Source organism: Mus caroli, chromosome 9, assembly GCF_900094665.2.
Source record: "Mus caroli chromosome 9, CAROLI_EIJ_v1.1, whole genome shotgun sequence".
NCBI lineage: Eukaryota > Metazoa > Chordata > Mammalia > Rodentia > Muridae > Mus > Mus caroli.
Genome location: NC_034578.1, coordinates 41,560,921 through 41,580,158, shown reverse-complemented (window position 1 = coordinate 41,580,158; position 19,238 = coordinate 41,560,921). Strand labels below are relative to the sequence as shown.

Genomic DNA, 19,238 nt, shown 5'->3' with positions numbered 1-19,238 from the left:
CCAGCCCGGGATGTGTGAGACTTGGTCTCAGAACCAATGGAAAACTGTGGCGTGATTGTTCAGAACTCAGGAGGCTGAGGCAAGAGGATTGCCGTGAGTTCAAGACTTGCCTACACTCCAGAGTCAGCTGAAGTCCAGCCTAGACTGCCGAGTGTGTTAAAGCAAGCTCAGACTGTAGTGTGACTTTAAAGCCAGTTTGGATTATATAGCAAGACTCAAAAACCAAAAATCAAGCAAACAAAATGACTCAAGTAATATGGAATTCTTTTCAGGATGGTTAGGAAATTCAGACAAGCAGACAGGGTTCAAAGGTTATTTTCGGGGCACGTAGAAATGTGGAGTGGGTCTAGAGATTATGAGAGAGATGGTAAACGGAGCAGGAAGCGGAGAACCTGGATTCCAGCGGTGGCCGAAGGGGATGGGCAGAGGGATAACTTCAGTGTCACCAAGCTTTGGGAGCTGTTGGCTATGGGGTGAGGGGATAGAGAGCAGGGGATTGGGCTCATCATGCCTGATGATACAGGGTCACTGGCTGGGGGAGGGAGGAAGCAACAAGAGAAGGAATTGATCTCCTTAGCCAGAATTCTCCTGGGGGTGAGTTGAGGCCAGGCGGGAGTGTTGTGGCAGTTGCCTTCACAGCTTCCTGGGTCTCTGGACAGGAGACTCAGTCAGGCTGTGGTCTGAGTTATGTCCCTGCAGGGCCTGATTGCATCCCGTTTCCTCAGGAGCGCCTAGCTGTACTGGACAGTCAGGCTGGGCAGATCCGGGCCCAGGCAGTACAGGAGTCAGAGCGTCTGGCCCGAGAAAAGAATGCTGCCCTGCAGCTACTGCAAAAGGTAGCTGGCCTTGGGTCCTGAGGTGCTAGGAGTGGGTGAGGGGAGAGGCATTCCCCATGTTGGGGTGGGAGGGATTGCGGCACAAGAGTGGGGTATGGGTCCTCACAGGGATCTTCCCTCCTGTGTCTCTGACCCAACATGTCTCTGCCCCCGTGCTGTTCTGGGCTCCAGGAGAAGGAGAGACTGAATGTGCTTGAGAGGAGATACCATTCGCTCACGGGGGGCAGGCCTTTTCCGAAGACCACCTCCACCCTCAAAGAGGTAATGTGGCTGGGTTAGCCCAGCTTTAGGCTCGGTGGGGGCGGGGGAGGGAGGGATCCCGAGAGGCTCCAGAGTTTGGTGTGCCATCTTCTTCCTGGGTGGTTGAGTTCTGGGTGAAGTTCCTGGGCACTTTCTGAACTGGAGAGGTTTGAAGCGGATGGCCCTGGAGGCTGACCTTCAGCCCTCCACAGCCGCTGGCCTTTTACTTAGCTTTGGGACCTCACCCTGTGGCTGAGAGGCCCAGGGGCCTTGTGGAGGAGAGCTCAGTATTTAGTAAGTTGTGGGACTAGGTGGACCCTACCTAGGATCCTGGGGTCTAAGGCTCCTTACCCAGGATCTCCTGATCATCTGAAGCTAGGCTTTCAGCATAGAAGTGGGCCTTGAGTTGAATAGTTCTTCCCCAGACTTTTACATCTGGCGTGAGAAGTCCAGTCAGGCTGTGTCTGGTTTCCTGACTTTTATTTCCCCTTCTTAGGTCTCATTGCCCAAGCAATTTAGGTCTGAGATAGGGTGGTTGAGTTAAGCGTTAGGGGTGAGACTCCCTCTCACCGTGTTTCCTCTTGTAGGCTCAGCTACTCATCTCCGAGGCCTCAGAGATAGGGCTGGAGACCAAAGCTCTGGGCCAGTCCCCAAGGTCTTCTGAGGCTGGGGCCTCCTCTGTTCCCTTAACCCCTCCTGCTTCCACTCAGCTCTGTCCCAAAGCACAAGAGGTAACCCCAGCTCACTTGCTCCACTTCACCCGCTCGCTGCCTGTCTGCCTGCCTCTAGCTCTTCCCAGGGAGGGCTGAAGACCATGTGGCATATCGTTGGAGAGTTTGTGTGTGCACCATGATGTTGTTCATAGCCTAGGCAGCCTGTGCAAAATAATAGCATTAATTTGCATGTGATCTGCATACCACTCTCTGACTGTTCTAGAGACTTTGAGCTCTCTGGCCCATCTTCCTTTTCTTTGACCTCAGAAGGTCGTCTGGCTCCGGGACTAGATGGGCAGTCTAGGGATCTCCTTTGGTGAAGGAAATGTGGATGACCAGATAATCTCAGGACTCAAGGACAGGTGATAGAGAGTCACAGCCCCTGTGTTCCAACCTCCAGTGAAGTGGGCTGTCATCTTTCCACATATTTACCCGGAACAGTGGGCCCACTTTTAAGCTAGCACAGAAGTTGCTCTCTGCTTAGGCCAGGCATGGTTCTCCAAGCTTCTCTTGCTCACGTGGTATTTCCACTCCCTGCCTCCGTTCTGATGATCGTCCCCTGGGGACCTTTCCCCTTCCTGGGCACTGCTTAGTACTAGTGCTTAGTGCTGCGTGTCTGTGCCCAACCTGGGATGCCCAGTGTGACAGAGGCAGATGGGGTTTAGGGTCTGGGTCCTGCTTTTCCCTGTGTTTTTGGAAGGCTGTCGTCTCTGGGCTTCCTCAGCCCAGGGCCAATCCACAGATGGTTATATTGGTTCTCTGGGCAGCAGCTAAATGCTATGCTAGCCTCCAAAGCTGAGGGGGAGTGGAACTGTCCACTGTTGGTTCCGCCTGCCCTTTTCAAGCCCGCTTTCCCTACAGCCTTTGTGGCCATAGTCGGCTTCTGAGCACCCTACTCCATTCTGGTCTCCGAATCAACAGGAAGTGATGAATCTAGCTTGGCACGGAATCTGGGGTATTGATACTTGGTTGAAATTGTTTATTTCTTCTGTCTGTCCCGCACCCTGGGCACCCAGGAGTCTGTGAGCCTGGCTGAGGGTCTCCAGCTGTGCTCTTGCTTGGGTCCTTATGCTTCTGCCCCAGCAGGCTCCCCCAGTCCCTGCCTGACAGCAAGGTACCAGCCACAGACTGTACCTCAGTTGCCTCTCAGCCTGGGTGGGGGCTGGGGCAGACAGGGTCTTCACTTGGCATTGAGGGTTGAGCACAGTTCGATTTCTTCCTTGGGACCATGGGAGCTCTTCTCAGCACCTAATGGCCTGGGAGAGACCGGCCCTGCCTCCTGATCTTCAAGGAGAGAATCTTGCCGAGGATGCTGGCTCTCTCCCAGGCTTGGTCTCCCTCTGTGCTCTTCCCCTTTCCTACAGTCAGGGCCATCTCTTGGGTTCTACGTCCATTAATCTTTTGTATTCCCTCCTGTGGCTACCCTTCTCTCAAGTACGTGACGCTTGAGCAGCTAAGAGTGGTGTGGGGCACCCCACCCATGCCCCCAAGCCCTTCGCCAGGCCTGTCTTCCTGGGCTTCTGCCTCCCAGGACTTGGCTCCCATCACCTGTCTTCCTCCCATGCTGCCCTCTTCCTTCGCTTCCATCACACGTTCGTCTAAGGTTGGTGGTCTGTGTGTCCTTCCCACCCCACCCCCGACCCCTGTTCCACCGCTGCTGGGGCTATGTGTTGCCCTGCTCACTGCCCTCCATGTTCTAAGCCAGCCTAGGGCTGTGTCTGATGCCTGCAGGTGCTGGCTGTGTGGCTGCTGACATAGCACAAATCTGTGCTCCTGAGCTTGTACCCTGCCTGTTTCTCTTTGCTCTCGGCACAATCGGCGCAATTGTCTCACTGTTTTTCTCTTCCTTCTCCTTATACTCTCCTCCTCCCTTCCCCCCTCCCTCAAACCTTCCATCCCATGTCCCCGACATGGCATCCCTCTACCTTCCCTTCCTTGCCTTCTTCCTCCTCTTCCCATCGCTCCCCTCCTCGTCTTGGCCCTTCCTCTCCATCCTTGCCTTTCCCCTGCCCCTCCAGATGGAGAAGCTGCTGCTCCCTGCTGTAGACTTAGAGCAGTGGTACCAGGAGTTGATGTCCGGGCTGGGGACTGGCCTTGCTGCAGCCTCCCCTCGCTCCTCTCCCCCGCCTTTGCCTGCCAAAGCTTCCCGTCAGCTGCAGGTAACCCTCACCGCCTGTCTTCTTCAGGTCCTGTTCTGTCTGCTCTGAGCACCCCTGCCAATCCTTCCAGCACGGTGTATACCTAGGGTCATGGGGTCAGCCCAGCAGAGCAAGGAGGGTCCTTGGGGCCCAGAGAGGGCACCAAGGCTCTTTTCTTGGGCAGCCATGTTGTCATTCTAGTACATTGACAAGACCTGGGTCTAAGGGGGTCAAGATCTACTGACCAATGGAAGGGAGTTTTCTCCAGAGGTTCCTACTCAGACCAGGCACTTGATATGCCCTTGGGCCTGTTGCACGTAGGACTAGTGTGACCTGGGGAAGCTATTTTCGTGTTCCATTCTGGTCTTCCCAGGATAACTTCCTTGGAGGCAGAGAAAAAGTACAGGTTCTCTGAAATGACAGCCCTGCAGAGTTACCTGTGTGACCACTGTAACATGTGAGTCTCCAGCAAGGTGCTGACTGTCGCGGGCAAGGGCACTTGTGTACTCTTCCACCAAATACTGCTCGCCTGGCAGGCCTCATTGCCTATAATCCCACCTTCAAAATTCGTTCTTCCGTGAAGGAGCTGTATCTCTGAGCCCATAGCCTCAGCTAAATCCTTCCCTCCAGGGAGATTCCGAATCATGTAACACACGTGGTACCTCTGCTGGATGGAGGCTTGGACAGGTTCTAATGTGTGCCTTGGAGGTAGATGGTGTTCTCGCTCAGTATAGAGATCAAAGGCTAAGGCACGGAAGGGAGAAGGTGCTCTGACCTGTGCTGCTCAGGTGGAGACTCAGAGCTCCTGACTCCAAAGAGCAGAGTCACCATGTGTCGGCGCTGAGAGGGAGTATAGCAGTTACTTGTCTAGTTCTGCCTTTGCCTTTACAGATGAGAAAGCCCGGATGCAGGGTAGGGAGGTGTGTGGCTCAAGGCCACTCAGTCTGCTAATAACTGACATGCGACTAGGAGCCTGGCCTCCACGTATCCTCTTGCACAGCTCTGCCCAGTGGACACTAACTTCTTGCATGGGTCAGTTTACAGGTCCAGGCTTGGACTGGAGACTGGCTCATGGAGGAAAGGCCAGGAAAGGAAGCTTGGCGGTTGGCCAGTAGCATCTGCCCACTATTCTTGCTCGGGAAGCTCAATCCTACTGTCTGCTAGAGACAGGAGGTCGTAGGCCCTGGGCCAGGGTAGTACCTTGGATCACAGCTGGGTTAGGTGCTGTGACGTGGCAGCCAGTGGGGAAGCTGGGGGATTACTGGGCAGTATCTTTCTCCTCCAGGTTTACCGCTCCAAGATGGATGGTGACGCGGCCAGCCCCCTGCCCAGGACCCGTAGCGGCCCTCTCCCCTCCTCCTCAGGCTCCTCCTCCTCTTCTTCACAGCTCAGCGTGGCTACCCTTGGCCGTAGTCCTTCCCCAAAGGTCTGGGGATATGGGTGATGGTGGGGATGGAGGTAGCCATGTTGGGTAGAGGCTAAGAAGGGTCTGGTGAGCCCCAATACCAGTGCTCTCGTACATCCCCACCCAGAGTGCTCTGCTCGCCCAGAATGGCACCAGTAGCCTTCCTCGAAACCTGGCAGCCACACTGCAGGACATTGAGACCAAGCGCCAGCTGGCCCTACAGCAAAAGGGTAAGTGGCTGTAACGCCAGCCTGTCCCTGCCTCTGTTCCCTGGGCTGATCCTCTGTCACCTCACGCATGTTCGGCCCTCTCGCAGGATATCTTTCCTGCTACTGGGATCTGGGCAAGAGTAGAAGGGATTAGATCTGATAAAGATCTTCCTGGGACTTTTCAGAAGACCCCAGGATGGGATGAAGGGTTGGGGGGTAGTGGTGGTGTTGCTTGTGACATCTCAGAGGGCCCGTGCAATAAGGGAAAGTCTTGGTTGATCAAGTAGGGTAGAGTTTGTAAGCAGAGGGGCAGGTGTGATGTTGTGATCTTCAGAAGTGGTTTCCTGTAACACCGGCTCTTCAGACAGGAGTCCTACGGCTATGTGTTTCAGTTGTTTTGAAAGCCCATGTCTATGCTTCTCTCTCCTCTTACCCCCTCTGTGTCTCTCTCCTGCACCCTCTTCCCTGGGCCCCCCCCCACACCAGTCGAGTTACCTCCTGCCGAGCCCCTCCCACCTGAAGACCCAGCAGGTAGAGCATTGGTTCAGGGCATTGCTTTGGCCAGACAGCCCCTGCCCTGACATTAGCATGATGCATTCTGCCCAGGCTCTGCTGCCTGCCGGTGTAGCCCTGGGCCTCGCTGGGCTGGGGTGCCTGGCTGTCTTCACCTCCAGCTCACCTCCCCTGTTGCCCTCAGTCTTGTTCCCAGTCTCCTTACCTCTCCTCGCCGTCCCTCCTGCTCTGGCTGTATTTGCTTCTGCACTGTTCAAGGGTTCCCACCAGCTCCCCTCCTCCCTCCCCGCAGTAGACGCAGTAGGTGCATGTGCCCTGCTCATCTGTACAGGCCTCAGCCGAGAGCTGGTACCGCTGACTGGCGTGCTGCCTGGGCACAGCTAGGGCAGTTCTGGTGTGCTCAGGATGCAGAAAGAGGCCTGAAGTCAGACGGCAGACACTGGCCTGCACAACTGCACAGTTGGTAGGGCCACGGTCTGGAGCTGTGGGAGCTACAGGGGCAGGGGCTGCTCCGCGTTAGCCTCTTCCTGCTTGCCTCCTCTCTCTGTCTGTGATGCTCCAGTGTCCCCTTCCCTGGTGAGTGAGGAGCCCTCTGTGACTCCCACTGTCCCCCCTGCAGGACACCAAGTGATCGAGGAGCAACGACGGCGACTGGCAGAGCTGAAACAGAAGGCGGCAGCAGAGGCTCAGTGCCAGTGGGATGCCTTGCATGGTGCAGCGCCCTTTCCAGCAGGCCCCTCAGGCTTCCCCGCACTCATGCATCATTCCATCCTGCATCACCTGCCAGCTGGCCGGGAGCGCGGAGAGGATGGCGAGCATGCTTACGACACCCTGAGCCTGGAGAGTTCAGACAGTATGGAGACCAGCATCTCTACAGGCGGCAACTCCGCCTGTTCCCCGGACAACATGTCCAGGTGCCTCCTACCTCCAGCCCTCCACTTCTGCCCGATACGCCTGAGCCCTCCTGACATGCTCTCTGTTCCCCTTCCCTTCCTAGCGCCAGTGGTCTGGACATGGGCAAGATTGAGGAAATGGAGAAGATGCTAAAGGAAGCTCACGCAGAGAAGAGCCGGCTCATGGAGTCCAGGGTGAGGCTGACTGGAGCCAGGAGGCAGCAGGTGGTGAGCACAGAGCTGCCCTCCACCTTCCAGTGCCTGCACTCTACCCCCAAAAGCCCTTCCACCCTCATTAGTCATACAGTGAAAATATTTGCATCTCTCAGATATGGCATGGGACACTTGGGCAGGCTACAGTGTCCCAACCCTGTGGAGCATAAGGTAGCTGTCACTTTGTTTAGGGTAGCTGAGGCTAATCAAAGAGGGATCTACGTTCATCCTGGGCACAGGTAGGCAGAAGAAATCAGAGTCTGGGTGGCAAGTTAAAGAAGGGGTTTGTAGAAGCCGTCTTAGCCTGCATTTCGCTCCCTCCCTCCCTCCCTGAACTAGTGGTCTTGCTGGCCTCAAACTTCTGATTGAGCAATGCCTTAAAAAGAAAAAAAAAAATCTGTACCTGCCAGATATGGTCACGGACGCCTTTGAGAGGCAGAGTTGGGAAGATCTCACGTGAGTTCAAGGTTAGCCAGGGCTACACAGGGAAACCCTGTCTCAAAAAGCCAAAACCAACAACCAAGTAACAGTAAGTTCTCAGTCCTTGATTGAAAAGCAGTAGATCTAGGAATCACAGGGGTTTTAAACCAAAAAAAAAAAAAAAAAAGAGAGAGAGAGAGAGAGAGAGAGAGAAGGAGGAACTGCCCACATGGATGGAGAACCCGCTAAAAAAGAAGGCTCTGTGCTGTTTTCATGAAATCAAGACAAATCTGTAAGCCTCCCCTGGAGGGAAAGCAGGAGATGCGCTGGGTTTTAAGCTGTGGCAAACTAGTGCAGAGACCTCCATTAAGACATGCAAAGTTCAGCTGTAACATTAACCTCTGTCATTGTTTGCCCATTAAGTTTGAAACTCAACACTAAATGTTAGATGTAGAGTTCTAGAGAGCCTTAATTAAGTCAGTGACAGGGAAAGGACTGTGTGTACCAGCTGTCAAAAATGGTGGCTGAATAGTGCCTGTGAGCCTGGGGCTGGAGAGATGGCTCAGCAGTTAAGTGGGCTTGCTCTTCTTTCAGAGGACCCAGTTTGCGCCCTAGCACCAGCGTCACAGTTGATTGTGACTCCAGGTCCAGGGGATCTGACCGCCTCTTCTGTGGATACACACACATACACACATAAACGAAAATACGATAATTTCTTTTTAAGTTATAACTGGGTGTGATGGTGTGTACACTGTTAATCCCAGCACATGGGAAGCAGAGGTGGGCAGATCTCTGAGTTCCGGGCCAGCCTGGTTACAATAGAGAGTTCGAGGCCAGCCAGAGTTCATGAGACCCTATCTCATTAAAAGAAAGTTATATAAGACCCACTTTATTGCGTACTATTTTTGTGCTGGAATCTGATGGTGTATCTGGGTTCTTTGGGTTTTTACCCCCCTCCCAGAGCAGAAATGTTGAAGCCCATTTTTCTAATAAGGTAGCTGAGGCTTAGAAAGTCTAAGGGAGTTTGTAGAATGGCAGCCCATAGATGGGTGACAGAGCCCGGGAGAGGGTAACAAGCCTTTGAGGACCTGCTTGCTCGGCCAGGCCATTGTCCAGACTTGGTGCCCTCTGCAGCTCTGGCCAGGCTTGAGGGCACTGAGCCCTGGCTTTCTGGTCAGGAGCGGGAGATGGAGCTACGGAGGCAGGCCCTGGAGGAGGAACGGAGGAGGCGGGAGCAAGTGGAGCGGCGGCTGCAGAGTGAGAGCGCCCGCAGGCAGCAGCTGGTGGAGAAAGAAGTCAAGCTCCGGGAAAAGCAGTTCTCCCAGGTGAGTGGTGGTGGGTGATGTGACCATGCTCGGCTTGATGATGAGGGATATGAAGGAGGCGGGATGTCCCAAGCTCCTCTGCTGCCCTGTGGAACCTGTCCTCAAGAAAAGATGGCTGTGGGCTTAGCACAGACAGAATTCTACTTGAAACTCATTGGCCACAAAAAAATAGACCTACCTGGGTTAGTGTGTGCGTGCGTGCATGAGGGGGGGGGGAGTGTGTGTGTGTGTGTGTGTGTGTGTGTGTGTGTGTTGGGGTGGGTGGGGTGTGAAGCTATAGCAGACCACCTCTGTATCTCTGGAATAAGATAGGGTCTAAAGAAAAATACATCCAAACAAACACTACACTAACATATATATGGAGAAAGACACACACATACAGATACAGGACTTTGAACACAATTTTAAGTTGGCAGAAGCTGACTTGGGAGAGGCCAAGGCCTTGTTGGCTTTGGGAGCCTGTGCTGCACCTTACACCGAGTTTCCCGTCTTGCACATGACACTGCTCTGTGTCTGAACCCTCTTCACCGCACTGTCCTGTGGGCATTGGTCTCCATCTCCTCGCTTTAACATTTGGTCTTCACCGCACTGTCCTTTGGGCATTGGTCTCCATCTCCTCGCTTTAACATTTGGTCNTCTCCTCGCTTTAACATTTGGTCTTCACCGCACTGTCCTTTGGGCATTGGTCTCCATCTCCTCGCTTTAACATTTGGTCTTCACCGCACTGTCCTGTGGGCATTGGTCTCCATCTCCTCGCTTTAACATTTGGTTTTCATCCCTGAGAGACACTGGCTTCTCCTTGAGGAGAAATCTCTCGTTGTTCAAAACCAGACCTTCCCTGGGATATCTGAGCAGAGGGTGTGAGAAAGGCAGCTGGCCAAGGACATCCGTCCACCTGTGTCCCTGACTGGTCACTGACTGAGAACTATAGAACTCAGCCAAGCCATTTCTTCTTGGTCTCCATAGTCTTTCCCAGGCTGAGGTCTTCCGGGATCTCCCAACAACCACAGTTCTCTCATCTTCTGAGATGCTACAACACAAAACATAAGGAATTGGACCTCATTCTAGCCTTTGATAGATAATTAACAATTAGAAGCTAGGCAGGGAGGTACATGCCTTTAATCCTAGGATTCTGTAAGCAGAGGCAAATGGATCACTATGAGTTCAAAGCCATCCTGGTCTACATAGTGAGTTACAGGATAGCCAGAGCTATATGGGACCTTGTGTCAAAAAACAAAAACACAGATAGAAAGGAAAGATACTACCAGTGCGGCTGGGGAAATGGCTCAGCTGTTAAATGCATTTACTATTTTTGCGGAGGACTTAAGTTTGGTTCCCCAAAATCATACAGTGGCTCACAACCAGCTGTAGCTCTAGTTCCAGGGGATCCTATCCTAGTACCCCTTCTGGCCTCTGTAGGCATACCCCAGTGTGGTATACAGCAGGTACACACTAATGCGCATAAAATGAAAATAAATTTTTAAAAAATCCTTCTAGAGTTTTACCTCAGAGGTCTGACCTTTATCAGAGGTCTTGTTCCTTTTTCCTGTCCCAGCTCCTAGCACCCTTCAGACTCCCTTCTCCAGCCTCTGTCTTTGAGGCTAGGCCCTGGTATGAGAGGGAACGGGGTCAAGCCATCCTTGCATCTCTTTGCAAGTGTACATTTCATGTTTAAGTAATTTGTGACACTATAAGAGTACATGACAGTTTAAGGTCTTTCTGGAAAGGCAAGAGTAGAAAGATTAATTTAAGTTGATGGAGAATTCTCATTAGTAACAGAGGGAGAGCAGACCTTAGTGTTTGTCTAGTTTATAGCCAGAAACCAGAAGACTATGACCCAAAGTCACTGAGCTAACAAGAGGTTCCCCTCACTCTCTTACCTCTCTATTAATTATAGTATGTATTTGGTGTATATGGGGGGGAGGGGCTGGTGAGAGGTCAGAGAACAATTTGTCAGATTGTCTCCTATCATATGGGTCATAGCAATCAAATTCAGGCCATCCGGCTGGGCAGCGGGCTCCTGTACCCACTGAACCATCCTGCCAGCTCTGTTCATTGGTCTTTCGATGCAGGGTCTTGAGAGGGGGTGCTGTGACATTGTGGGAGGGTCAGGACTGAAGCAGAGGAACAAGAACAAGTGGACCAGGAGAAAGGAAAAATAACTCCGCTGTCCCTGCACTTGCCCCCTCAGGCACGGCCTCTTACACGTTATCTTCCCAACCGGAAGGAAGACTTTGATCTGAAGACCCACATAGAGTCATCAGGCCACGGAGTGGACACCTGCCTACATGTGGTGCTTAGCAGCAAGGTACCAGACCTATGTGGCTTGGGGTGAGGGTGGGGGGCATTACTCATGGTCAGATCGTATTCAGAAGCACCCCCGGGGACCTTGGGATGGCCTCAGTCTGTCCCAACATTGTCGGTACTGTCTCAGCCGGGGATAGCCTCTGGAAATGCAGACACAGGCGGGTGGCTAAAGGAGACAAGCTCAGAGCTCCATGTTCACTTACTTCTTTGCCGTTGCTCCCCACCAGGTGTGCCGTGGCTACCTGATCAAGATGGGTGGCAAGATTAAATCGTGGAAGAAGCGGTGGTTTGTCTTTGATCGGCTGAAGCGCACCCTTTCCTATTACGTGGGTGAGTTCCCACAGGCTGCCCTTGAGCCTGTCAGGGAGGGGGCTCCTGGGTTCCAACAGCTGGATTGTCTGGTCTGCTAGAAGGAAGCCAGGCTTCCAAGTAGAGGGCCAGAGGCTCTAATGGGCTTTGGCCTCCCACGCCTGAGTGGGAAGAATCAGAGTGTACCTGATTCACATTGGTTTGTTCTTCATTCATTCATTCATTCATTCATTCGTTTGTTCATTCATTCATTCTGTGGTGGTGTTGAGTATCTCATAAACTCCAGTTCCTGTTTTAGACTCTAGAGACAACTAAGTGGTCATGCCTTCTCCCTTGGTGCATACGGTCAGGAAGTTGGATGCTAAGCAGAGAGTTAAAGTAAATACAGTGAGTGAGTTTGCTGCCAGGGGAATACCCTGATGCTGGGCTTCAGACTGCCCCTTAGTCTCCCTCAGAGACTTCGAGGTAATCACTTGAACAGTTTCAGGGACTCTCGGGACAGTCCAGGAACCAGGAACCTTATTCACGATGCTCTTCCTCATCCAGTCTCTGGCGTAAGCTCCTGTCCCAGAATACCTTCAACCTTTCCCATTAGATCCCGAGGTTCTGGGTGGCCCTCTAGTCAGCCAAAGCTCAGCGGTGCAGTGATCGGCAGTCCTCCATATGCCCCACATGAACTTGCTGTGCACTGCGGGCTGGCTGTCTCTGAGGCACAGTGCGACTTTCTGGAACGTTACTGGGCGTATTGGCAGAGCCAAGAGAGTTCTGAGGCGCTTTGCTTTGACATTAAGAGTTTCAGCGGGGAGGTAATATGTGACACATCTGCCTACCAGTCACCTGCAAAGCTGGGGAAAACAGCCCTACCTACCAAAGAGCCTGGAAAGGGGAAGACTTCCAGGTCATGAATGCCCAGGCCCGGGGCCTTGCTTGCACCTCTCGACTTTGTGCCCTTCTAAGAAGCCTTCCCCAGCGGGGTGTGGCAGCGCACTCCTTTAATCCCAGCACTTGGGAGGCAGAGGCAGGCGGATTTTGTGAGTTTGAGGCCAGCCTGGTCTACAGAGTGAGTTCCAGGACAGCCAGGACTACACAGAGAAACCCTGTCTCGAAAAACCGGAAAAAAAAAAAAGAAGCCTTTCCCAGTTGCCGTGGTGTCCTGGATGTGGAGAGACACAAGCCTGAGTGTAGCTAGAGGGACATTGTCAGCCTGAGAAGCAGAGCCACTTCAGACACACTGGGGCTGAGATGCGTCTAGCTAGGTCCAGGGAAAAGGTTAGGCTGGGAGGCAGACCCTAGTTGAAAGTCTTGGTGTAATAATTTTATAGGAAATTCAGGGCCTGTCCATCAGACACTTGAACAGTTGGTACTGTGGATGCATCGGCTCATCCAATTTTTGCCAAAAGCCCTATATTGACACCTCCTTTATGTATAACGAAAACGGCTCAGAAAGACTTTGCCCAGAGTCTCTCAGCAAGGACAAGGCAGAGGAGAGGGGAGGAGTAGCCACTTGTGGAGAAGAGGCAGGATAGAAAGCAGCAGAGGCAGAACAGGAAGCAGGAAGCTGGCTCTGACTGTGCGCCAGGTGCTGGGCTGGCGCTTGGCAAAGGCGATCTTGGTTCATGCCTGTGAAACAAAGGAGACCACGTTTAGACGAGGAGCGGAAACAGAAGGAAGTCAGCCAAGGGAACAGACATTTGTAAGCCCAAGGTGTCACCAGCCATGATAGATACTACCAGAGGGTCAAGAAGGATGTGGCCCAAAGGCCATTTGACTCCGGGTCTGAGATTTGTGGAGAGAAGGTTTTCCACCATGCAAGCAGGCAGAAGCCAGATTGCACAAGACCAAGGATAGGTGGGCGGGACAGAGTGTACGAAGGTTGCTGTTTCCCTGTTGCTATTTCCAGGGAAAGAAGAAGCGGGGCAGGGCACAATACCACTGGAGGATGGCCAGGAGGAAATGCTGAGATGGGTTTAGGGCTACACCAGGACCTGGGTGTGGCTTGCCTGTTGGACCCGCGCCCTCCTCCTTCCTACAACAGGAAAGCACATTAGATTAGCGTGGGTAAACCCCTTCAGGCGCTCGCCTTACCTGGAACCGTTCCCACCCTCGTCAGCACTCCAGCAGTCATCCCTGCCTTGCTGTGTGACATCAGCCCGGAGTGTAATGCTGTAGTGACAGATGCCGAGTTCCGTGCCAGACTATGCTGGGTGCTCTGAATGGGCTCTTGCTTTTCACACCTCTTCCTTCCCTCAGATGTGGCAGAGTACTCCTGAGCTCCAAGCCACGCTGGCAAGCGACTAGGCTGTGTGCCTGTACCTCCTCACCACGTTGTAACTTCCTAGCACAAGGGCCTAGGATCCCTTTCCAGGTGTCAGGACTTAGTCATTCTGCCACGAGCGAGCACCTGTTCTGTGCCTGGCACATAGCTGTTGCGGTTGGAGGAGGATATAGGTGTGAATAACAGGTTCACATTCAGTGTTGCAAGCTCTGTGCTGAGGATCTGTGGTGTCTGTCGTAGTGGCCCACAGTGGGTCTTGAAGGTTGGTTAGGAGTTTGTGGACAGGAGGGAGATGGTTCTGGGGTGTGAAGAGCTGGGCTGCTAAGGGGACAGTGAGAATCTCAAGAGACTCCACCTAATTCAGTGTGGGGGAGGCTTCGACGCAAGGATGGGGGGGGGAGATGTGTTGGCGGCAGTGTGAGCCAGAACACAGGCAGCTGGTTCCCCAAAGAAGAACCATCAGAAAAGGTTTTAAAACTCATTCCTCAACACCAGGTCAGGTGAGAGGCAGGGCTGGAGGCTGGGACAGGACCTTCAGGAGGCTGGAGGGAGGAGGGAACTGGGCCTGAAGCAACCAGGAGTGTGGGGAGTGGGGAGGGACCCATGGGAGGAGCTTATTGGTAGCTGTCACTTCTGAATTCAGTGGTTGGCATCATCCTCTCCTGGAGGACTCGCTGGTGGCTGAGGGTGGCAGTTGTACCATGTGATCAGTGTTTGCAGTGGCCTGTTTCCCTTCCTCCACGCCCAGTGTTCATCTCTGCTCTGATGGCTCCCCTCCCCCTCCCCCTCCCCCTCCCCGTCCCCTCCTCCCTGACCTTGAATGTTGTGTGCAATGTATATGCTCTATGCTGTTCACATGAAAGGAGTAGAATGGCCTGAAGAGCCCAGTAGGGATCAGTGTATGCCGGGCCTTCTTAGCCCCGCCCCTCAGAGGTGGGGCAAACCCCGCCCACCACGGAGCTAGAGCTACATGCATCCCCAGCTCTGTGGCTGCTTCCTTCTGTGTTTTGTTTAGTTTGGTTTTTCGTTTTGTTTTAGGTTTTCCTTTTTGAGACAGACTTTCACATAGCCCAGGTTGGCCTTGAATTTGCTATGGTAATGGTAACCCTTGAACTTCTGATCTTCCTGCCTCTACTTCCCAAGTTCTGAGATTACATGTGTGAAACGTCATTTTAATTACAAAATAATGTAAAGGGATACGTGTGTGTGTGTGTGTGTGTGTGTGTGTGGTTCTCGAGCTGTCTCAAGTGGGAGCTCTTCAACGCTGAGCCACCCCCGCCCCTACCATGCCGGGGTTGTGTGATGTTAGGAGCCCGGGGCTTCATGTGTGCTAGGCAAGCAAGCAGCCAACTGGGTTTTACTCCTGCCTTCCTTATTTTCTTGAATAACACGAGATTCATATCTGTATGGTTCAAAATCAAAACATAAAAAAGTTTACTTTGAGAAATAAGTCGCCACCAAACACAGGTAACATAAATTTTGTTTTGTTTTGTTTTGTTTGTTTGTTTTTTGAGACAGGGTTTCTCTGTGTAGCCCTGGCTGTCCTGGAACTCACTTTGTAGACCAGGCTAGCCTCAAACTCAGAAATCTGCCTGCTTCTGCCTCCCGAGTGCTGGGATTAAAGGCATGTGCCACCACTCGAGGCTAACTTTTTTTTTTTAAGTGAGACACTGTTTCTTGTATCCCACGTTGGCCTAAAGCTCACTGTGTAGTCAGAACTGGTCTTGAACTCCTTATCCTAAAACACTAGGCTTATTGATGTGCACGCGCTCAAATGAACAACGTTCGTATCCCCAGTGGCAGCTAACACATTCTCCTGGTTGCCTCTTAGGTATCTTAGCAGTCTTTCTGTTTCCAGGACATCTATGAATGTATACTGACATTGGTGCGTTCTATAGATTCACCCCGCGCCTCTATGCCTGTTGGTTGTTTCTTGGGGCTAGAGCGATGGCTTAGTGGCTAAGAGAGCACCCGAGGGTCAGGCATGAGGATCTGAGTGCAGGTCACAGGACTCCTTAGGCCTGGCACATCCCTGCTACCCCAGCGCTGTGACAGACGGAGATGGGGAGTGCTGGGAACCAACCTAGCCTGGGGTTGACGAGAGACCCTATCTCAAGAGAATATGGTAGAGAGTGACACCCTCTTCCAGCCTCTTGAGTGTGTGTATGTGGGCGTGCACATCCTCACACATACACACGTTCTGTATCATCTTACATAAGAGCAACCATGTCATATTCCATTGTGTGGCACACACTCTAATTTATTAGCTCGTCTCTGCTTGTGGGATATTAGTGTTGCCTGCACAAAGCTGTGGCAACTATTGTAAATCTGCTCCTTTATGTAAGTCAGATAAATGATTTCTGTTGTTCGCTTGTTTCTTGACACAGGGTCTCATTATGTAGCTCTGTCTGGCCTGGAACTTACTAGGTAGACCAGGCTAGCGTCAAGCTACCTGCCTCTGCCTCCTGGGTGCTGAGATCAAAGTCTTTCTAGTCTATTTATTATTTGTACTTATGTTAAAATGTATTTATTTTAGAGATATATATTATGTCATTTAGGCAGGCCAGGAGCTCAAAACCATCCTCCCTTTGCCTCGGCAAACTGCTAGGATGCCAGGTGCCTACTTTTTTTTTTTTTTAAAGATTTATTTATTTTATATATGTGAGCACACTATAGCTGTCTTCAGACACACCAGACAAGGGCATCGGATCCCATTTCAGATGGTTGTGAGCCACCATGTGGTTGCTGGGATTTGAACTCAGAACCTCTGGAAGAGCAGTCTGTGCTCTTAGCCACTGAGCCATCTCTCCAGCCCCCAGGTGCCTGTTTTAATCAATGAGGTCGGGTTATCCGTGTGAGCCTCACCAGCTCTGCGCCCAGCTGTCATGGTTCTAGCGAGTCTGTCTTACGGTGGTCGATCACAGCTCAGCAGAGTTGTGATTTCCATCATCCCTGCCGTCAGGCTCCCCTTTAGACTCAGGCATGAGTCCTGTAAGCCATTCCCCCAGATGAGGACATGAGCTCAGGCTCAGACACCGCTATGCTGGGTCCGGCTCAGCCCATCCCTCCCCTCCATTCTTTGCAGACAAACACGAGACGAAGCTGAAGGGGGTCATCTACTTCCAGGCCATCGAGGAAGTGTACTATGACCACCTGCGCAGCGCAGCCAAGGTGAGGCAGGAGGACCAGAGTGTGGCCGCAGGAGTACCACCGGGCAGGGGTGTCCTGGGCACAGAGGCTTCGAGCCCGTCCTCTGCCCGGGCTCCGGCTCTGTTTCACACTCCCTCTCTTTACCGTTTGTCTCTTCCTTTCTTCCTCTACCCCTCCCAGAAAAGGTTTTTCCACTTCACCATGGTGACTGAGGTACCCCCAACCCCACATGCCAGTAACCAGAGCTCCTCATATTAACAGTTCCTGTGCCTTTTGACCCCTGACCGCTGACTCCCTTCATCCCTCTAACTTGTTCCAGGCCAGCGAGAAGAGCAAGGAGCGCACTTTGTTGCCTTCCTCTCTGGCCAGGACAGCTGGTGTAGCCCCCAGGGCAGGGACAGTACAGATGGGAGCTACGGGGGCCGCTGAGGGGAAGTGCAGACACTTGATTGGAGAGGGGCGATTGATAGAAGATGACCTTGGAGGCTGAGCCAGCTCACCATACGCAAATTGCCCTCTCTTGCCAGCCCTTAGACCTTACCTAACCCTGACTATGCCCTCTGGGGTCTGGGCCACCATCCTACTGAAAGCCTTCTTCTGCCTCTTTTTGGCTTAGAGGAGAATCTGGTTCTCATTGGGACAGCCCTTGTGACAGATTATTTTGTATTAACTTTGGAACTGAGCTATGCCCCTGTTGGGGTTGTGAGGGTTTAGAGAGCCTAGTACTGCCGTGTGTTAGAACACAAACCTATGGACTCTTGGGGACCGGGTCTGGCCTGTTTGAGACTCGGCCTTAAATTCAGGGCTTCCTGGGGACTTGGAGGAGAAAGTGCAGAGTAGTGAACAGAACATTCTAGGCATGGAGTCTCATCTTAGCACTTCCTGTCTTGACTTCCAGAGTCCGAATCCGGCCCTCACCTTCTGTGTGAAGACCCACGACCGGTTGTACTACATGGTGGCCCCGTCTGCAGAGGCCATGCGCATCTGGATGGATGTCATCGTCACGGGAGCCGAGGGCTACACTCAATTCATGAATTAACTACCATGCACCTCTTGGGTCCCCAGCTCAGCCCCAGGACTCCGTGCCCTGCCACCTGCCACTCTGCTTGTCCCTGGGGACAATGGCGCATTGGGCACGGGGCCGCAAAGGATCGGGATGTAGTTGAGTACCTTGGAGCTTTTGTGCAAGAAGACAAATTGTGTTATGAGGAGTTTGGTGCTTGGGAATTGAGCTCCAGTCCCTAAAGAGCCAGCAGAGGGGAAAGGAAGAGGGAGAGGCCTTGTCGGTCCTGGGAGTCCAGAAGTTCAGGTTCCCTCCTGGGTCCAGCAGGCTGAAGAGGCTGCTGAGCTGCGCTCTCGGCTCTGTCCCGGCACCCACCCACCCCAGCTTGTTTTCTCTTTGTAAAGGACAAACTATGGTACCAGAATCTGCCAAAGATCCCCTTCTCATCTCATCCCCTCTGCAGGGGCTGGGAGGGGTCCTGAGCAGAGCCACGTGCAGAGCTGGGGAGCGGCTCAGGCCTGCACTTCTCGCCCCCCCATCTGCCTCCTCCTCTTCCTCCTCCTCCCACCTCCCACTTGTCACTACTCAGCTCAAGGACCAGAGACCTCAAGTGTCACTCTCGAGGTCCAGCCCCATCATCCTGTTACAAGCCCGTTATCCTTGTCTCCATGGTGACCGCTTCATCACCATGGTTACACACTAATTGCCATGGCCACTCTGTGGCTCTGCCCACTGCTTCTGGCTGTGGGCCACATGAGGGTACGTGCCATCATCTCTCCAACCCAGGCCTGGGGGCATGTCACATGGTGGGAGGAGATGGAATTCCTCCCGGCTGCAGTGTGTCTCCAGCCCCCAGCCCAGCCCTCTCCCTTTTACTGTGCCTTGCTTAGAGCCAGAAGGGATGATGTCCGGGGATCCAAGACCAGAGGAACAGCATCACTGAGGGGAGAGGAAGCTGAGAGGTCTGCCCTCCCATTCTAACAGGACTAGTTCCCAGTGAGGAAAAAGGGTAGCTCAGAGTGCCTGCAAAGGAGCCTGAGTTGGGGGTGGGGTGGGCAGAAGCAGAGGCCCTGAGCTGTGGAAATCTCCCTTCAGTTTCCCAAAGGGGATGGGAAAGGAGAACGGAGGAGGATAAGTCTCCAGCTGGCTGGCCTCAGCCTTGCGCCTTAACACTAAGCCACCTTCCCTGCCCTCCCCAGCACTGGGCCCTTAGTTGCTGGGCCTGGTTGGGTGTTTTGCAGTATTTGTAAGCATTTCAGCAGAACAATAAAAGCATTTTGACTATGTAC

At 52.9% G+C, this 19,238-nt stretch overlaps 1 protein-coding gene across 4 annotated transcripts in view; it reads left to right on the top strand.

The window, feature by feature from the left end:
- The window catches only part of Phldb1 (pleckstrin homology like domain family B member 1), a 49,643-nt gene extending 30,406 nt beyond the window's left edge, over positions 1-19,237 (top strand). For 2 of the 4 annotated variants that reach the window (XM_029481509.1, XM_029481510.1), the window contains 11 exons: positions 726-836; positions 1,008-1,097; positions 5,213-5,353; positions 5,460-5,562; positions 6,674-6,968; positions 7,052-7,142; positions 8,759-8,905; positions 11,097-11,213; positions 11,440-11,542; positions 16,882-16,967; positions 17,845-19,237. In XM_029481509.1, the coding sequence (XP_029337369.1) occupies positions 726-836; positions 1,008-1,097; positions 5,213-5,353; positions 5,460-5,562; positions 6,674-6,968; positions 7,052-7,142; positions 8,759-8,905; positions 11,097-11,213; positions 11,440-11,542; positions 16,882-16,967; positions 17,845-17,985 (1,425 nt within the window). In that variant the 3' untranslated portion in view covers positions 17,986-19,237. Of the gene's footprint in view, positions 1-725; positions 837-1,007; positions 1,098-1,663; positions 1,808-3,224; positions 3,393-3,807; positions 3,949-5,212; positions 5,354-5,459; positions 5,563-6,027; positions 6,073-6,673; positions 6,969-7,051; positions 7,176-8,758; positions 8,906-11,096; positions 11,214-11,439; positions 11,543-16,881; positions 16,968-17,126; positions 17,160-17,844 lie in introns of all 4 variants that reach the window. The other 2 variants (XM_029481507.1, XM_029481506.1) reach the window with 2 other exon arrangements.
- The last annotated feature ends 1 nt before the right edge of the window (position 19,238 follows it).